This window comes from Nerophis ophidion, linkage group LG14 (genome assembly GCF_033978795.1).
Source record: "Nerophis ophidion isolate RoL-2023_Sa linkage group LG14, RoL_Noph_v1.0, whole genome shotgun sequence".
Classification (NCBI taxonomy): Eukaryota; Metazoa; Chordata; class Actinopteri; order Syngnathiformes; family Syngnathidae; genus Nerophis; species Nerophis ophidion.
The window spans coordinates 8,989,525-9,007,985 of NC_084624.1; the positions used below are offsets into that span (position 1 = coordinate 8,989,525).

At 40.3% G+C, this 18,461-nt stretch overlaps 1 protein-coding gene across 1 annotated transcript in view; it reads left to right on the forward strand.

Moving 5' to 3' along the window:
- Window positions 1-15,705, forward strand: part of LOC133568075 (mitochondrial import inner membrane translocase subunit TIM44-like) — a 39,808-nt gene extending 24,103 nt beyond the window's left edge. Inside the window, exons 9-13 of the mRNA XM_061919782.1 lie at window positions 1,956-2,080; window positions 2,397-2,447; window positions 4,948-5,037; window positions 5,143-5,253; window positions 7,890-15,705. Of these exons, the coding sequence (XP_061775766.1) occupies window positions 1,956-2,080; window positions 2,397-2,447; window positions 4,948-5,037; window positions 5,143-5,253; window positions 7,890-8,009 (497 nt within the window). The 3' untranslated portion in view covers window positions 8,010-15,705. The remainder of the gene's footprint in view (window positions 1-1,955; window positions 2,081-2,396; window positions 2,448-4,947; window positions 5,038-5,142; window positions 5,254-7,889) is intronic.
- Window positions 15,706-18,461: the final 2,756 nt, after the last annotated feature.

Consider the following 18,461-nt stretch of genomic DNA (forward strand, 5'->3'; position numbering starts at 1 on the left):
CATATTACATATTGTTATGAAGGTGTCTGTTACTACATTATATATATACTTGCAGTGTGTATATTGTACATATTACATATTGTTATGAAGGTGTCTGTTACTACATTATATATATACTTGCAGTGTGTATATTGTACATATTACATATTGTTATGAAGGTGTCTGTTACTACATTATATATATACTTGCAGTGTGTATATTGTACATATTACATGTTGTTATGAAGGTGTCTGTAACTACATTATATATATACTTGCATATACTTTATATAATACACAATACATAATGTTATGAAGGTGTTTGTTATTACATTGTATATATTATGAAGGTCACTGTTACTACATTATATATATACTTGCATATACATTATATAAAACATATTACATATTGATATGAAGGTGTCTGTTGCTACATTATATATATACTTGCAGTGTGTATATCGTACATATTATATATTGTTATGAAGGTGTCTTTCATTACATTATATATATTTTGAAGGTGTCTGTTACAACTTTATATATATATATATATATATATATATATACATACATATATACTTGCATATACTTTATATAGAAAATAAATAGTTATAAAGGTGTTTGTTATTACATTATATTTATACTTGTACATACTTCATACAAATCATATTACATATATTTATAAAGGTGTCTGTTACTACATTATATATATACTTGCAGTGTGTATATTGTACATATTACATGTTGTTATGAAGGTGTCTGTAACTACATTATATATATACTTGCATATACTTTATATAAAACACAATACATAATGTTATGAAGGTGTTTGTTATTACATTGTATATATTATGAAGGTCACTGTTACTACATTATATATATACTTGCATATACTTTATATAAAACATATTACATATTGATATGAAGGTGTCTTTCATTACATTATATATATTTTTGAAGGTGTCTGTTACAACATTATATATATATATATATATATATATATATATATATATATACTTGCATATACTTTATATAGAAAATAAATAGTTATAAAGGTGTTTGTTATTACATTATATTTATACTTGTATATACTTCATACAAATCATATTACATATATTTATAAAGGTGTCTGTTACTACATTATATATATACTTGCAGTGTGTATATTGTACATTTTACATATTGTTATGAAAGAGTCTTTCATTACATCATATATATTGTGAAGGTGTCTGTTACATTATATGTACTATATACTTGCATATACTTTATATAAAACATATTACATATTGATATGAAGGTGTCTGTTACTACATTATATATATACTTGCAGTGTGTATTGTACATATTACATATTGTTATGAAGGTGTCATTCATTACATTATATATATTGTGAAGGTGTCTGTTACAACATTTTGTATATATATATATATATATATATATATATATATATATATATATATATATATATATATATATATACTTGCATATACTTTATATACAAAATTTAATAATGTTATAAAGGTGTCTGTTATTACATTGTATATATACTTGCATATACTTTATATAAAACACATTACATATTGTTATGAAGGTGTCTGTTACTACATTATATATATTCTTGCAGTGTGTATATGTGGAAACACCCAGTGGGTCAGGTTCCTCATCATGACCTTAATAAACTCATGAGTCTTGCGGGCCAAAGTGAAGATGCTGACTAGCCACACTTGGCCCTTGGGTTGTAGTTTGGACACCCTTGCAGTGACCTGGTCTTTGCCTATGTATCAACCAGTCCCTCCTTTTAGATAATCATCCACGGTTGCGGTAAAGCATGTGCGGTCAAAATAAATTGTGATTAATATGAGAATATAAATGAATAATGCAATATTTTTTGTGTGATTAAACACATGAGTTAACTCTTTATTTTTGACAGCCCGAGTTTGAACTGAATGCTTTTGTTGCTGCTGTTTATTTTCCTAGGTGGTCTTTTCTCCAAGACGGAGATTTCAGAAGTACTCACTGAGATCCTGAAGGCAGACCCCAAATTTGACAGAGAATCTTTCCTCAAACAGTGTGAGAAAGACATAATCCCAAACATATTAGAGGTGAACTGTTTGACTCATTTATTCCACACTCTAACACTTAGACTGTTTCAATATGGGAGCTGGTGACTTACTTAAAGTCAAGTGCTATTGGCAGACATATTGCTTATTTCATGTGACCGATACAATCAAAAGATTACAGATAATTGTTATCCATAGTCATTTAGGACTTGCTATAATATCAATCAGTAAGACCACGTGTCTTCCTAGTCAGTGTAGCTTTTTGCAGTAATGACGTCAGGGTGTTGTGGTTTAGTACATAAACCTGTCTGGAAAATGATCAATTATAATCAACTGGGTGCTGCTGCTCTTTCTGCAGGCAATGATTCGTGGAGAGTTGCATGTATTAAAGGATTGGTGCTATGAAGCGGTAAGTCTTACACAGGTGACACATCTTTAATTCATTCTCAGACCTTCTGCAGCTCTTATGTAGTTCATACACAAACCAGTGAAGTTGGCATGTTGTGTAAATGGTAAATAAAAAGAGAATACAATGATTTGCAAATCCTTTTCAACTTATATTCAATTGAATAGACTGCAAAGGCAAGATATTTAATGTTCAAACTGAGGAACTTACCGGGAATATTTTTATAGGCAAATAATCATTAACTTAGAATTTAATGGCAGCAACACATTGCAAACAAGTTTTCACAGGGGCATTTTTACCACTGTGTTACATGGCCTTTCCTTTTAACAACATTCCGTAAACATTTGGGAACTAAGGAGACACATTTCTGAAGCTTTTCAGGTCGAATTATTTCCCTTTTTTTTGCTTGATGTACAGCTTAAGTCGTTCAACAATCCGGGGTCTCCATTGTATTTTACGCTTCATGTTGCGCCACACATTTTCAATGGGAGACAGGTCTGGACTACAGGCAGGCTGGTCTAGTACCTGCACTCTTTTACTACAAAGCCCCGCTGTTGTAACACGTGCAGAATGTGGCTTGGTCTTGCAATAAGCAGGGGCGTCCATGAAAGACTAGTTACTGACTGGTTTTCTGAAGTGTTCCTGAGCCCATGTGGTGATATCCTTTACACACTGATGTCAGTTTTTGATGCAGTACCGCCTGAGGGATCTAAGGTCACAGGCATGCCACTTACGAGCAGTGATTTTTCCCGATTCTCTGAACCTTTTGACGATATTACAGACCATAGATGGTGAAATCCCTAAATTCCTTGCAATAGCTTGTTGGTTGACAAAGTGGTAGAGATGCGCGGATAGGCAATTATACCATCCGCAACCGCGTCACCAAAGTCGTCATCCACCCGCCGTCCACCCGAACCAACGTTTTATCAGAAACGCATCCGGCCGCTGAAATACATCTGAGGTTGGCCACCTTTACCACTCACAGAGCTGTCTACACCCGTTTCACAGAGTAACTTCTCGCGATTATCCAATTGGCGTTCTTCCTGATGACAATGTTGTGGGCGTGCTGTGAAGTCATTGCCTTTGACATCTACAACAACATGTACACACCGATTGTTAGTCAGGCATCATGTTGTGTGCAGTTTCCGCAATCACAAGTTCAAGATTGAAGGGCATACTGGGTGACACAGAGTACAGTGATGGTTGTGATATAAAGAACTTTAACACTTACTAATATGCGCCACGCTGTGAAGCCACACCAAACAAGATTGACAAACACATTTCGGGAGAACATCCTCACAGTAACACAACATAAACGCAACAGAACAAATACCCATAATCCTTTGTATTCGTGACACTTCCTGAATATGTTTTACACCCTCGCGCCCCCCAACCCCGCCCACCTTACCGACTCACGGGGTCGGGGGGAGACGGGGTTTGCTGCTACCGGGGTGTATAAAATAGTCAGGAACTGTCATGGATACAAAGGATTCTGGGTATTTGTTGTGTTGCGTTTATGTTGTGTTACTGGGAGGATGTCTTCTCGAAATGTGTTTGTCAATCTTGTTTGGTGTGGCTTCACAGCGTGGCGCATATTACTAAGAGTGTTAAAATTGTTTATATCACAACCATTAGTGTACTCTGTGTCACCCAGTATGCCTTGCAGTCGTGTGTGTGTTGCCGCGGAAGCCACACACATGTGGCTGAATTGACAAGCAGATCGTACATGCTGTAGAGGGCGACAAAGTCAATGGCTTCATAGCACGCCCTAATACTTATTATCTGGGTGACTGCGGGTGGTCACTCTAGAGAATATTAGCGTCTCCTTTTGTCTTCTTCGCTTTGTGACACGGGTCTTAAATGGCTCTTTGAAAGGCGAAGGATACCGATCGCAGAACCATGTATATCAAATGTTTCCGGATGATTCAACCGCCACCCGCCCGAATCTAATTAAAATCTATTTTTTCGTCATGTCGCCCGCCCGACCCGCGGTTTATCCTCGGACTCCGCGGATGAGACCGCAAACCGCGTATCTCCACAAAGGGGTGACCCTCGTCCCATCCTTGGTTGTGAATGACTGAGCATTTTATGAAAGCTGCTTTTATACCCAATCGTGGCACCCACCTGTTCCCAATGAGCCTGCACACCTGTGGGATGTTCCAAATAAGTGTTTGATGAGCAGTCATCAACTTTCTCAGTCTTTTTTTTCCACTTGTGCCAGCTTTTTTGAAAGGCATCAAATTCCAAATGAGCTAAAATTTTGAACGTTAAATATCTTGTGTTTGCAGTCTATTCAATTGAATATAGGTTGAAAAGGATTTGGAAATCATTGTATTCGGTTTTTCCTACGATTTACACAAGGTGCCAACTTGTCTGGTTTTGGGGTTTGTAGTTCATACACAATTGAACTAGTTTTATATGAGCTTTAGATCATTTGTTTCTAGCCAATTAGGACATTAATTTATCTTTGGATTTTCTTGACTGTTTTGGTTTCTGTCCTCAGACTTACAGTCAGCTTGCATATCCCATCCAGCAAGCCAAAGGTTTGGGGTTACTGTTACAGTCCAAAGTCCTTGATATTGATAATATTGATGTAAGTATTCTGATGTAAAAAGCAGCTTTCACACCATACACCATTACACACTACTCTTCCATGATCTAATTGAGTGTTAAATCCTTATCTTGGTCTTTGTTATAGTTGGCCATGGGGAAGATGATGGACCAAGGCCCAGTGTTGATCATCACCTTCCAGGCCCAAGTCGTCATGGTGATTCGTAGTCCCAAAGGGGACATAGTGGAAGGAGATCCGGTCAGTGTATTCATGTTTAAAGTACCGTAATGGTATATGATTTGATCCAATCCAACCTATCTATTTTATACCAGTCAAAGACATATTTTTAATTACAGAAACTTGGAGCTCTGGTTGAATTTTTTTTCATACAGTTGTGTCCCACCTGGCAAGCTAGTTTGATTTCGCTGTAAAATAATATTAATGTTTGTTGATTTCGATGCTCATATCTGCTGCGTTGACTTACTTTACAAAGCAGAAGAGTGATACTTCTTTTGCATTATTTATGTTTAACTTTATTAAAAGTTTGGGTATATTTAAAATAATACATTTAATAAATATAAGAATAGGTCATATGTGTGCATGTGTATATGTCAATTTGTTCTCGATATGTATGGAAGGGAGGGGACTGCCTCCAGTAATGTAAAGGCGTCTACATACAAACCCCGTTTCCATATGAGTTGGGAAATTGTGTTAGATGTAAATATAAACGAAATACAATGATTTGAAAATCTTTTTCAACCCATATTCAGTTGAATGCACTACAAAGACAACATATTTGATGTTCAAACTCATAAACTTTTTTTTTTTTTTTGAAAATAATAATTAATTTAGAATTTCATGGCTGCAACTTGTGCCAAAGTAGTTGGGAAAGGGCATGTTCACCACTGTGTTACATCACCTTTTCTTTTAACAAGACTCAATAAATGTTTGGCAACCGAGGATACTAATTGTTGAAGCTTTGAAAGTGGAATTCTTTCCCATTCTTGTTTTATGTAGAGCTTCAGTCCTTCCACTGTCGTATTTTACGCTTGATAATGCGCCACACATTTTCGACGGGAGACAGGTCTGGACTGCAGGCGGGCCAGGAAAGTACCCGCACTCTTTTTTTTTTTTTTTACGAAGCCACGTTGTTGTAACACGTGCTGAATGTGGATCTGGCATTGTCTTGCTGAAATAAGCAGGGGCGTCCATGAAAACACTTGGATTGCAGCATTTGTTGTTCCAAAACCCATGTATTTTTTAGCATTAATGGTGCCTTCACAAATGTGTAAGTTACCCATGCCTTGGGCACTAATACACCCTCACACCATCACAGATGCTGGCTTTTGAACTTTGCGTCGATAACAGTCTGGATCAGGGGTAGGGAACCTATGGCTCTTTTGATGGATGCATCTGGCTCTCAGATTAATCTTAGCTGACATTGCTTAACACGATAACAAATTAATATTTCCACTGATAATCGGAGTTAAAAATAATGTTCAAAATATAAAACATTCTCCTGCATTTTAATCCATCCATTCGTTTTCTAACGCATCTGTTCAAGAAGGCGCATTAATGGTAAGAAGTATTCTATTTGTTATTATTGGTTAGCTTCAGAATAAAAATGTTATTAAAAAGAATATGAGAGTTATTGTACTCAAGAAATGTTGACGTTACTTAAAAATGCACGCATTTAGTTGTATTCAGTGTTAAAAAAATAATATAAGGCTCTCACGGAAATACATTTCAAAATATTTGGCTTTCATGGCTCTCTCAGCCAAAAAGGTTCCCGACCCCAGGTCTGGATGGTTTGCTTCCCCTTTGGTCCGGATGACACAATGTCGAATATTTCCCCCCAAAATTTGAAATGTGGACTTGTCGGACCACAGGACACTTTTCCACTTTGCATCAGTCCATTTAGATAATCTCGGGCCCAGAGAAGCCTGCAGTGTTTCTGGATGTTGTTGATAAATGGCTTTCGTTTTGCATAGTAGAGCTTTAACTTGCACTTACAGTTTTAGGGACTGACTGTATTTAGTGACAGTGGTTTTCTGAAGTGTTCCTGAGCCCATGTGGTGATATCCTTTAGAGATTGATGTCGGTTTTTGATACAGTGCCATCTGAGGGATGGAAGGGCACGGTTATTCAATGTTGGTTTCCGGCCATGCCGCTTACGTGGAGTGATTTCTCCAGATTCTCTGAACCTTTTGATGATATTATGGACCGTAGATGTTGAAATCCCTAAATTTCTTGCAATTGCATTTTGAGAAACGTTGTTCTTAAACTGTTTGACTATTTGCTCACGCAGTTGTGGACAAAGGGGTGTACCTCGCCCCATCCTTTCTTGTGAAACACTGAGCAGGTTTTGGGAAGTTGTTTTTATACCCAATCATGGCACCCACCTGTTTCCAATTAGCCTGCACACCTGTGGGATGTTCCAAATAAGTGTTTGATGAGCATTCCTCAACTTTGTCAGTATTTATTGCCACCTTTCCCAACTTCTTTGTCACGTGTTGCTGGCATCAAATTCTAAAGTTAGTGAATATTTGCAACAACAAAAAAAAGTTTATCAGTTTGAACATCAAATATGTTTTTTTTGTAGCACTTTCAACTGAATATGGGTTGAAAATGATTTGCAAATCATTGAATCCGTTTATATTTGCATCTAACACAATTTCACAACTCATATGGAAACGGGGTTTGTAAGATGGGAAACATCTGAACTGAGCCTAAGAGTATAAGTGAGACTGCTCATAATTTTGTTGTATTCTACATCCAAACTGCTGGACTACATTATTACCATCTACTCCCGCAAAGATGGTAGTGTGATGTTCTTGAAAGTACGTCTCAAACCCCTTCTGTCTCTGAAGCGCCACTTTTCTGCCTCTAAACAGGAGAAAGTGCTGAGGATGATGTATGTGTGGGCGCTGTGTCGTGACCAGCAGGAGCTGAACCCCAGTGCGGCGTGGAGACTACTGGACATCTCCGCCTCCAGCACCGAGCAGGTTCTCTAGGACAAGAAAGAGAAGAGCAAAGTAGGGAGTGAAAAGAGACACACAAACGGAGAGATAAGGGCAGAAGGATAAGCCCGGTATGCTTGCACATACACAGACTGGTGGTATTTTGTGTCACTGCCTCTTTTTGCCATTTCATAGACTTTGTGTGTCGGTTTATGAAACCAGACAGTGAGCTGCTCGCCGAGTTGACTGAGATGCTGAAACTAATGACAAGAAGAGCCTAAACCAGGTGGCTAAATTTGTATTTATGGTGGAAAAGCTTCAAGTTGGACAGGTCTAAAAGGTATACTGCACTATTTAGGGAATTTTACCTACCGTTCACAATCATTATGAGAGACATGATGTCGGATGGATTTCTAACTTACAGCAGAGCCAATAGAAGCGTTACTATTCCGCCCATTAAATCCGATAAATAAACATTCAAAAAGCGCTAACAATACTTCATTTACATTTTTTTACTTGAATACAACCAAGTATTTGTCTTATTGTTATTATAATCACTAACGCATACAAATTATTTATACTTGTTTACATCGAGTGTTCTGCTGCTTCCTCGCTTCCCTGCTCCCTGTAAATTTATTTCAGACTATAAATCATGCCTCTGACCTGAAAAATAAATGGCTGAGAATATAATCCGACAAGTTGAAATACTTTGACAGCTATTTAGTAGGGATGTCTGATAATATCGGCCGATAAATGCTTCAAAATGTTTGTTTGTTTTTTTTACTTTTTATTCGACTCCTTTTACTATCTTGTTTAGCTCATTCATTGTTTATGTTCTTTGTTATTTTTTTTGCGTTTTTTTTTTTTTTTGCTCTATGCTTTTGAACCTGTAAAGCACTTTGGTTCAATTTAAAAATTGTTATAAATGTGCTATATAAATAAAGTTGCCTAGCCTTGACTTGGCTAATATCGGAAATTATCGGTATCTGTTTCAAAATTATTGGTATCTCTTTCAAAAAGTTAAATTTATGACTTTTTAAAACGCAGCTGTGTACACGGACGTAGGGAGAAGTACAGAGCACCAATAAACCTTAAAGGCACTGCCTTTGCGTGCCGGCCCAGTCACATATCTACGGCTTTTCACACATACAAGTGAATGCAACGCATACTTTGTCAACAGCCATACAAGTCACACTGAGGGTGGCCGTATAAACAACTTTAACACTGTTACAAATATGCGCCACACTGTTAACCCACACCAAACAAGAATGACAAACACATTTTGGGAGAACATCTGCACCGTAACACAACATAAACACAACAGAACAAATACCCCGAACCCCTTGCAGCACTAACCCTTCCGGGACGCTACAATATACAACCCCCCCTCCCTCCCTCCACACGCTCTCTCGGGGAGAGCATGTCCGAATTCCAAGCTGCTGTTTTGAGGCATGTTAATAAAATAATGCACTTTGTGACTTCAATAATAAATATGGCAGTGCCACGTTGGTATTTTTTCCATAACTTGAGTTGATTTATTTTTGGAAAACCTTGTTTCATTGTTTAATGCATCCAACAAAATGAGGCATAATAATGTGTTCATTCCACGACTGTATATAAAGCACTTTGGTTCAATTTAAAAATTCGGTTGATATCGGAATCTGTAATTAAGAGTTGGACAATATCGGATATCGGCAAAAAAGTCATTATGGGACATCTCTACTATTTAAGACCTGGAACTGGCGAGGACGACATGAAAAGTGCTTGTTTCCTCACCCCACCCTGTTTACTCGCGAGGATTATCAGACATTTCTCATCTAAATGGGAATATATGAACATCCGAGCAGTCTGCATTCTAATGACAGCAGACCTTGTACAGTAAATGTTTTATTATGTTTGTCGGCTCTTATAAAGTCTGCAGTGAGTATTAAGTGAAGAAGGAAAATAGCAAAATGTGATGTGTTTTTGAAATGAATGAAAATAAGTAAATATTAAATGTTATTATAAATGTTACTACATTACATCTATACTTACATCATTTAGATAAAACCTTAATGGAGGTGTTTGGATTTTCTTTAGAGGCTCTATAGGCAGAATTGAACATAAGCTCCATTGTAAACTGACGTTTGACCACATTTAATATTTAAAATGCTTTTTTTTTTTAATTCCATCTGTCATGTCTCTCATAATGATTGTGAACGATAGGAAAAAAAAAAGTGCAGTTCTACTCTAAGGATGCTCTGCTCTCTGTCAAATACTTGAAACTCTGTACGTTGTAGGCAAAAAACATGCACGGTAACTCCATATTATGCTTTCCAAACATGTCATAGCAAATAGGTTACCATAGATACCATCAAACAAATGCAAGATTCAAAGTTTTGGCAAAAAACAAAACGGGCAATATTCAAATAATTTATTTAACTGGGAATGAAACACATATTTTGTTACCATGACCACCCTTTTTTGTTATTTTCTCTGAAGCCCGTATAACAGGAGTCTCAAACAAGCGGCCAATTGCGGCTTGCGAGTTTTATATGAATGGCGTTTTACAGAGTCGTACTTGTATACCCTCAATTTTTCCGGGAGACTCCCAATTTTAAGTCCCCCCCAGAGGTAATCCCTCTCCCGAATTTCACCCAAACAACAATATTGAGGTGGCACCGTGGAGGCACTGCCTTTAGCATCCTCTACAACCTGTAAAAACAGTGTGCCAGCCCAGCCCCATGTTGTATTTGGCTTCTGTAAACGCAGTAAGCGACTGCAAGACAGACTTGATCAACAGCCACACAGGTCGCACTGAAGGTGGCCGTACAAACAACTTTATCACTGTTACAAATATGCGCCACATTGTGAACCCACACCGAACAAGAATGACAAACACATCCGCACCGTAACACATGATAAACACAACAGAACAAATACCCATAACCCCTTGCAGCACTAACTCTTCCGGGCTACAATATACACCCCTGCACCCCCCAACCCCGCCCCCTTATTTTAGCCCGGAAAAGTTAGGGCTGCATTGGTTTCTGGGTGTTTGTTCTGTTGTGTTTATATTGTGTTACGGTGGGGATGTTCTCCCAAAATGTGTTTGTCAATCTTGTTTGGTGTGGGTTCACAGTGTGGCGCATATTTGTAACAGTGATAAAGTTGTTTATATGGCCACCCTCAGTGTGACCTGTGTGGCTGTTGATCAACTATGTCTTGCAGTCACTTCCATTGGTCTGCAGAAACCTCGTACAATATGTTTGTATGGTGGAAAAGCGGACGGGACAGCAGGTTGTAGAGGACTCTAAAGGCAGTCACAAAAGGCACCCAGAAGTGAACCAGCGAAAGTGGGGGACAATTTGAGAAAAAGTTGGAAAAAGGTCTGAAATTGTTTAAAAATCCTACCCAGGATGGAGTTCCAGAAGTCCCGCAGTGAGCTGCACGAGCTCCGGGACCCCCGGGAATGACCAAAAGATACCCAGGAGTGAACCAGCCAAAGTCCTTAATAGTGTTGTCCGGGTGAAAACCGGGAGAATGATTGCCCCGGGAGATTGTTGGGAGGGTGCAGTGATATTCGGGTGTTTACCGGAAAGATCGCGAGAATTGACAAGTAAGCTTCTAGGGCGGTAAAGCCATTCTTTCATCCATCCATCCATCCATTTCTACCGCTCATTCCCTTTTGGGGTTAAAAAGTGCATGTTAGATTTTTTTAACAAATCTTTTCTTGCGGCCCAGCCTCACCCAGTTTCTGCATCCAGTGGCCCGCAGGTAAATTTGAGACCCCTGCCGTATAGAAAACATAAACTGTTGGCCGTAGACAAAGACACAAATTCTAAATCAACTTATAAGGATTATAATGTTCAATTTAGTCAAACCACATGTAGATGACATAGCTGTTTTTTATACTTGTGCATGAATTTTACTCAATTCCTATCAGAACTCATACTTAAGACATATTAGTAAGTGTATATTGTCTCACCCTGTGGAACAAATGTGCATGCTTGTGTCATCCGCTTGCAACATCTTCTCAAACTGGCTCTCTCACACTCGTCAGTGACGTGCGGTCGACTAAACACCAGGTGAGGCATACATACTTTTTTTTTCTTCTTAAATTCACATGTACAGCTCTAGGCATTGTTGATTTAGGTCGCACATTAGAGTAACAGGAAAAAAAAGGGAGTTATTTGCTTTCATAAAAACGTTATCATGATATTATGACATGATAAATTGGTCCAAAAACTATTTGATAAAGTTATTATTAAATACTTTCTGGTCCCATTTGCTTTTAACAAAATAAATCAAGTATTGTGATTGTATATTACCTTACTGTATTTGTATCTGAAGCAGCAATAGCTAAGTGCTTTGTATGATCGCATTCATTTTGTCTTAAAGTCCAGTTTAAAGAAGAATTTCATCTTGGATACAGTATACAATCCTCCAGAAACATTAATTTAATTCAATTTCATTCCAAGAAATTAAACAATATTTTTGCACCTCAAACGCTGGCTTACTCAAATAAAAATGCCGTGTTTGTTTTAAATAGTTAAAAAAAGAAAATTAAAAAATGCTGGCTTCCGCTGGAGAGACCTGTGTCTGCTAGCTTGAGCGCGCCCACTTCTCCCAGTGTGGCATTGAACTGCAAGTTGACAATATATCGCCCCCTACCTTGAGGCAGAGGTACTTGCTGCCTCAAGACCTGCCTTTTCCAGGTGGCAACAAGCATGCGGCCCCCAACACACACTGTGTGTAGCCGTGGAGGCACCGCCTGTGTCTGCCTCACTTCTCATCTGCTGCGTTGTTTTGATCAGGAAACATGGAATTTCCACGATTTTGACCATGAAAATTGTCAAAATATACAGGAACCACACCAAAATCACATAGAAAGCATAAACCAAAAGAAAAATATTAAAACTTATTTTACTTTATTACTTTGTTTTGGAACATCTCATGGTTAAGCCCCCTGGTGGCAGGTGAGGCACCGCCTCACTTGCCTCCCCTGACAGCACGTCACTGCCGATAGTGTAAGACCACGTGTATTATATCTACATTATAATGTTTAAGAGTTTATTGTACATATATGGGACCACGTTAACGGCAGCCTCACTGAGGATCTTTTTGAACTTATTGAGATGTGTGTTGATGAATGTGAAAAGCTGTGTTAAGAACTATATTTTTTATTTATTAATACTTGGTTGCCGCGTTTAACTCCAGAGTGAACATGGTGTAAATACACTACCACTTTTACTGTTGTTGTTTTTTTAATGATCTATAGACTTCTGTGAGTCAAGAACGGTAAATGTCCTGCAAAACCCCATGGGGGGGAATTCATGATTTTCTGTAGCATAAATGCTAATCCTGGTCAAAACAAGATATCAGACTTCATTCTTGGTTCACTGAAAAGCATTCATCTGTATTGTGAGTTGCCTTTTTTTTTCCATCCATCCATCCATCTTTTTCCGCTTATCCGAAGTCTGGTCTCTGGGGCAGAAGGCTAAGCAGGGAAGCCTGGACTTCCCTCTCCCCAGCTACTCCGTCTAGCTCTTCCTGGGGGATCCCAAGGCTTTCCCAGGCCAGCCGGGAGACATAGTCTTCCCAACGTGTCTTGGGTCTTCCCCGGTCGGGTGTGCCTGAAACACCTCCCTAGGGAGGCGTTCTGGTGGCCCGAACCACCTCATCTGGCTCCTCCCCATGTGGAGGAGCAGCGGCTTTACTTTGAGTTCTTCCCGGATGACAGAGCTTCTCACCCTATCTCTAAGGGAGATTCCCGCCACCCGGCGGAGGAAACTCATTTCGGTTGCTTGTACCCGTGATCTTATCCTTTCGGTCATGACCCAAAGCTCATGACCATAGGTGAGGATAAGAACGTAGATCGACCGGTAAATATAGAGCTTTGCCTTCCGGCTCAGCTCCTTCCTCACCACAACGGATCGATACAGCGTCCGCATTACTGAAGACGCCGCACCGATCCGCCTGTCGATCTCACCATCCACTCGGTGGATGGTGAGGCGGTACAGCTCGGTTGGTCGAGTGGCCGTGCCAGCAATTTGAGGGTTGCAGGTTCGATTCCCGCTTACGCCATCCTAGTCACTGCCGTTGTGTCCTTGGGCAAGACACTTTGCCCACGTGCTCCCAGTGCCACCCACACTGGTTTAAATGTAACTTGGATATTGGTTGTCACTATGTAAAGCGCTTTGAGTCATTAGAGAAAAGCGCTATATAAATGTAATTCACTTCACTCTTCCCTCGCTCTTGAACAAGAGGTACTTGAACTCCTCCACTTGGGGCAGGGTCTCCTCCCCAACCCGGAGATGGCACCCCATCCTTTTCTGAGCGAGAACCCTGGACTCGGACTTGAAGAAGACAGATCAAGGACCCCGATTTCCCTCACCTAGACGCGGGTCACCGGGGCCCCCCTCTAGAGCCAGGCCCTAAGGTGGGGCACGATGGCGAGCGCCTGTTCCCATGGGGCCCGGCCGGTCCCCCCTACAATGGGCTCATCACCCATAGCAGGGGCCATAGAGGTCGGGTGCGATGTGAGCTGGTCCGGCACTTGACGGACCGATCCTCGGCTACATAAGCTAGCTCTCTCCTTTTTTTATCGGCTAAAAATTACTTTTGCAACACAGGCTTTTTATTGATCGCTACAACACGCGACATGTGTCGCAGGACAAACAATCGATCAAACACCTACGTTGGGCCGGAATGTGCCAACCCCTCTGACATCCAAAGAGAAACACCTGAGAAAATTAAACGCCCCCTTGCGTCCTTTTGTTTTTCTCATTTCAAAGCTGACAGGCTTTGATAGATGTGTATGGATTTAGCCATCGTCATGGCGTGATAGACCTATGGATTGGCTAGTATGGGGATGATGGATCAGGCTTGAAAAAAAACAAAAAACAACACATGCCAGTGGATTGACACACTCAAGGCTGGATATATAGGGGAGCTCATCCTGTAGCTGTCTGTTGTGAAGGATGGCCGTGGACGTCTATACACTTACCAACCTCTATCCAGCTTCTTAGCCCTGTCTTGTAGGAATACTTGAAAGTGTATTGCATTGTAGCAGCTGCTTCCTGCTCTTTAGTGCATGTCCGGCAGCCCTGAGCGATAAGTACTTTGCATTGGGACTAAATGAATGACGTTGAATGCACCAACACAACAGACAAAGCTGGCGGCAGTGCAAGTCTCTGCTTATTGCAGCATCTTTGTGTACAAAAGCACGTCCAAGTATAAGAGAGCCGCTATACTATATAGTGGCGACATAGGACAGGATAGGATAGGTCTTTATTGTCATTGCACAAGTACAACAAAACTTTGTTTTCAGGACAAACCCATTCAAGATTAGGTTACAGAACAGGGACGGTGATGGGTCTCCACAAGGCTGAAACTGAAAAGTTCAGTCCGTAGTGGATCCAACACAGCCGCAGGAGTCAAGTTCAGCACACCTGATCATTCAGTGACGATATCACACATCCAGTTTGCACCCTTCGCAAAGAGAAGAGAGGGATTGGACACCCTCATCTGAGTCATCACTTGCTTTGCCACGCCGAGGGCCAGAGTTGTGCGATCTGTCACTTCATGCAGCCACGTACCCAGAACACAGAGTCATTGCTAGCTAGCTGCTAAGCTAGCGAGGCTAGCAGAGAAAGGCAGAACTGAACTGAACTCTCGCGGCTGTGTTGGATCCACTATGGATTGAACTTTCACAGTATCATGTTAGACCCGCTCGACATCCATTGCTTTCGGTCCCCTAGAGGGGGGGGGGGGGGGGGGGTTGCCCACATTTGAGGTCCTCTCCAAGGTTTCTCATAGTCAGCATTGTCACTGGCGTCCCACTGGATGTGAATTCTCCCTGCCCACTGGGTGTGAGTTTTCCTTGCCCTTTTGTGGGTTCTTCCGAGGATGTTGTAGTCGTAATGATTTGTGCAGTCCTTTGAGACATTTGTGATTTGGGGCTATATAAATAAACATTGATTGATTGATTGATTGAAGAGTCCAGTCCAAAGCGGATCCAACACAGCAGCGAGAGTCCCGTCCACAGCGGAGCCAGCAGGAAACCATCCCAAGCAGCGCAGAGATGTACCCAGCCGATACATAGGCGAGCGGTCCATCCTGGGTCCCGACTCTGGACAGCCAGAACTTCATCCATGGACATCGGACCGGACCCCCTCCACAAAGGAGAGTGGGACATAGGAGAAAAAGAAAAGAAACGGCAGATCAACTGGTCCAAAAAGGGAGTCTATTTGAAGGCTAGAGTATACAGATGAGATTTAACATGAGACTTAAATGTTTGCTCGACATCCATTGCTTTCGGTCCCCTAGAGGGTGGGGTTTCCCACATATGTGGTCCTCTCCAAGTTTCTCATAGTCCTCATTGTCACCGACGTCCCACTGGGTGTGAGTTTTCCTTGCCCTTATGTGGGCCTACCGAGGATGTCGTAGTGGTTTGTGTTGTGGTTTGTGCAGCCCTTTGAGACACTAGTGACTTAGATTGATTGAAATCTAGACTGGGAAATAACCTCCATAGCAAAGCACATGTACATATTACAACAGGGGTAGGGAACCTATGGCTCTAGAGCCAGATGTGGCTCTTTTGATGACTGCATCTGGCTCTCAGATAAATCTTAGCTGACATTGCTTAACACCATAATTATGAATAATTTCGCTGGTAATCACTGTGCTAAAAATAACGTGCAAAATACAAAAAATTCTCAATAATTTCAATCCATCCATCCGTTTCCTACCGCACCTGTTCAAGAAGTCGCATTAATGGTAAGAAGTATTTTATGTCACGATGGGGGGGGGGTTGCAGTTCTCCCAGGAAGGCAGACGGACTACTCGGGACATTGCATTTAGGTAAAAACATGATTTAATTTTAATTAAAAAAAGATACAAACAAAAAATCGCTCACAGCGGAGCCACAACATGGGCTAAAAGACAAAGCTAACGCATAAACAGACTAAGAACATAAATCAAACAAAACTTACTTGGCATGGCATGGAGCACGAAACTATGGCAAGGCATGAAACAAGTCAGCACAGGGCGACTGACTGGCAAAGACGAGCTTAAATACTGCCTCTGATTAGTGCTCAGGAAGCAGGTGAGCGGGCATTTTGTCCACCAGAGACAGGTGGACAAAATGACTAACCAAGGAAACCAGACAAGGGAGTGGAAAAAAAACAGGAACTTAAAGAGTCCAAAGGACAAACAGCACATGGCCAAACAAAAACATGATCAACATTATTGGTTAGCTTCAGAATAACAATGTTATTAAAAAGAATAAGAGACTTATTATACTCTAAAAATGTTGGTCTTACTTAAAAATGCCCGCATTTAGTTGTATTCAGTGTTAAAAAATATGATAAGGCTCTCACGGAAATACATTTTGAAATATTTGGCTTTCATGGCTCTCTCAGCCAAAAAGGTTCCCGACCCCTGTATCACAACATACATCTCGAGATATCTCGCAACAGAGGGAAGGGAGTGCGGGGTCATGGTGGTAGGCAGCAGCTCTGAGGCGCTGACCATCCTTTCATCACCCCTATGGCAGTGGTTCTCAACCTTTTTTCCAGTGATGTACCCCCTGTGAACATTTTTTTAATTCAAGTACCCCCTAATCAGAGCAAAGCAAGAAGTAAAATACAGCACTATGTCATCAGTTTGTGATTTATTCAATTGTTAACAGTGCAAAACATTGCTCATTTGTAGTGTTCTTTCTTGAACTATTTGGGAAAAAAAAGATATATAACGTGTTGAAAAATAAACAAGTGATTCAATTATAAATTAAAGCTGCAAGCAGCGTTGGTCGGGTCCGCCTTTGGCTGCTGCCCCCGAGACCCACAGCCGGATAAGCGTTAGAAGACGCCTTGGAGCCACTATTTTGAGAATCTAATGCATTGTGAAAGTAATGCAGTTGTTGTATTGAAGTGAAAATATCAAACTTCCTGTTGATTTTTGCTAAAGTATGTTAATTATTAAAATGTAGGTCTAAGTGAGACCTACATAGTGTTTTTTGTTTTCATGTCTCTCTGACATTCCTACCGGAAGTTACAAGCAGTTTTGTCTGTGTTTTCTTCCTAGGAGCAGTTTGTCCGTGTTGTACTCCTAGGGGGGCGGTAGAGCGCAATTTTGAGTTTTGAGGTGAGGTTTTTTCATCACATCGCAATTTTTGCCAGACCTGATGTGTGTGTCAAGTTTGGTGAGTTTAGAATCATTTTAAGGGGGTCAAATAACAGCTCAAAGAGGCAAAAATAAAAAAATTTTAGGAGACTTTCCACAGGGGTTCTTTGAAGGCGGGTAAAATCAAAACCTGAGAACTTATCAAAACTCTGTTCTATACTTTTAATCAGAAGGGTTCAATCTCTCTCCTGTGCGAGTTTGAAGCCAAAACTACAAACGCACTCAGAGGAGATAATGTTTGAAGAGAGGTGACCGGTGTTTACAAAACTTTTGTTTTGAAGGGGGGATTGCAAACTTCCTGTTGATTTTTGTTGGGGGTTGTCAATCTATGAAATGTAG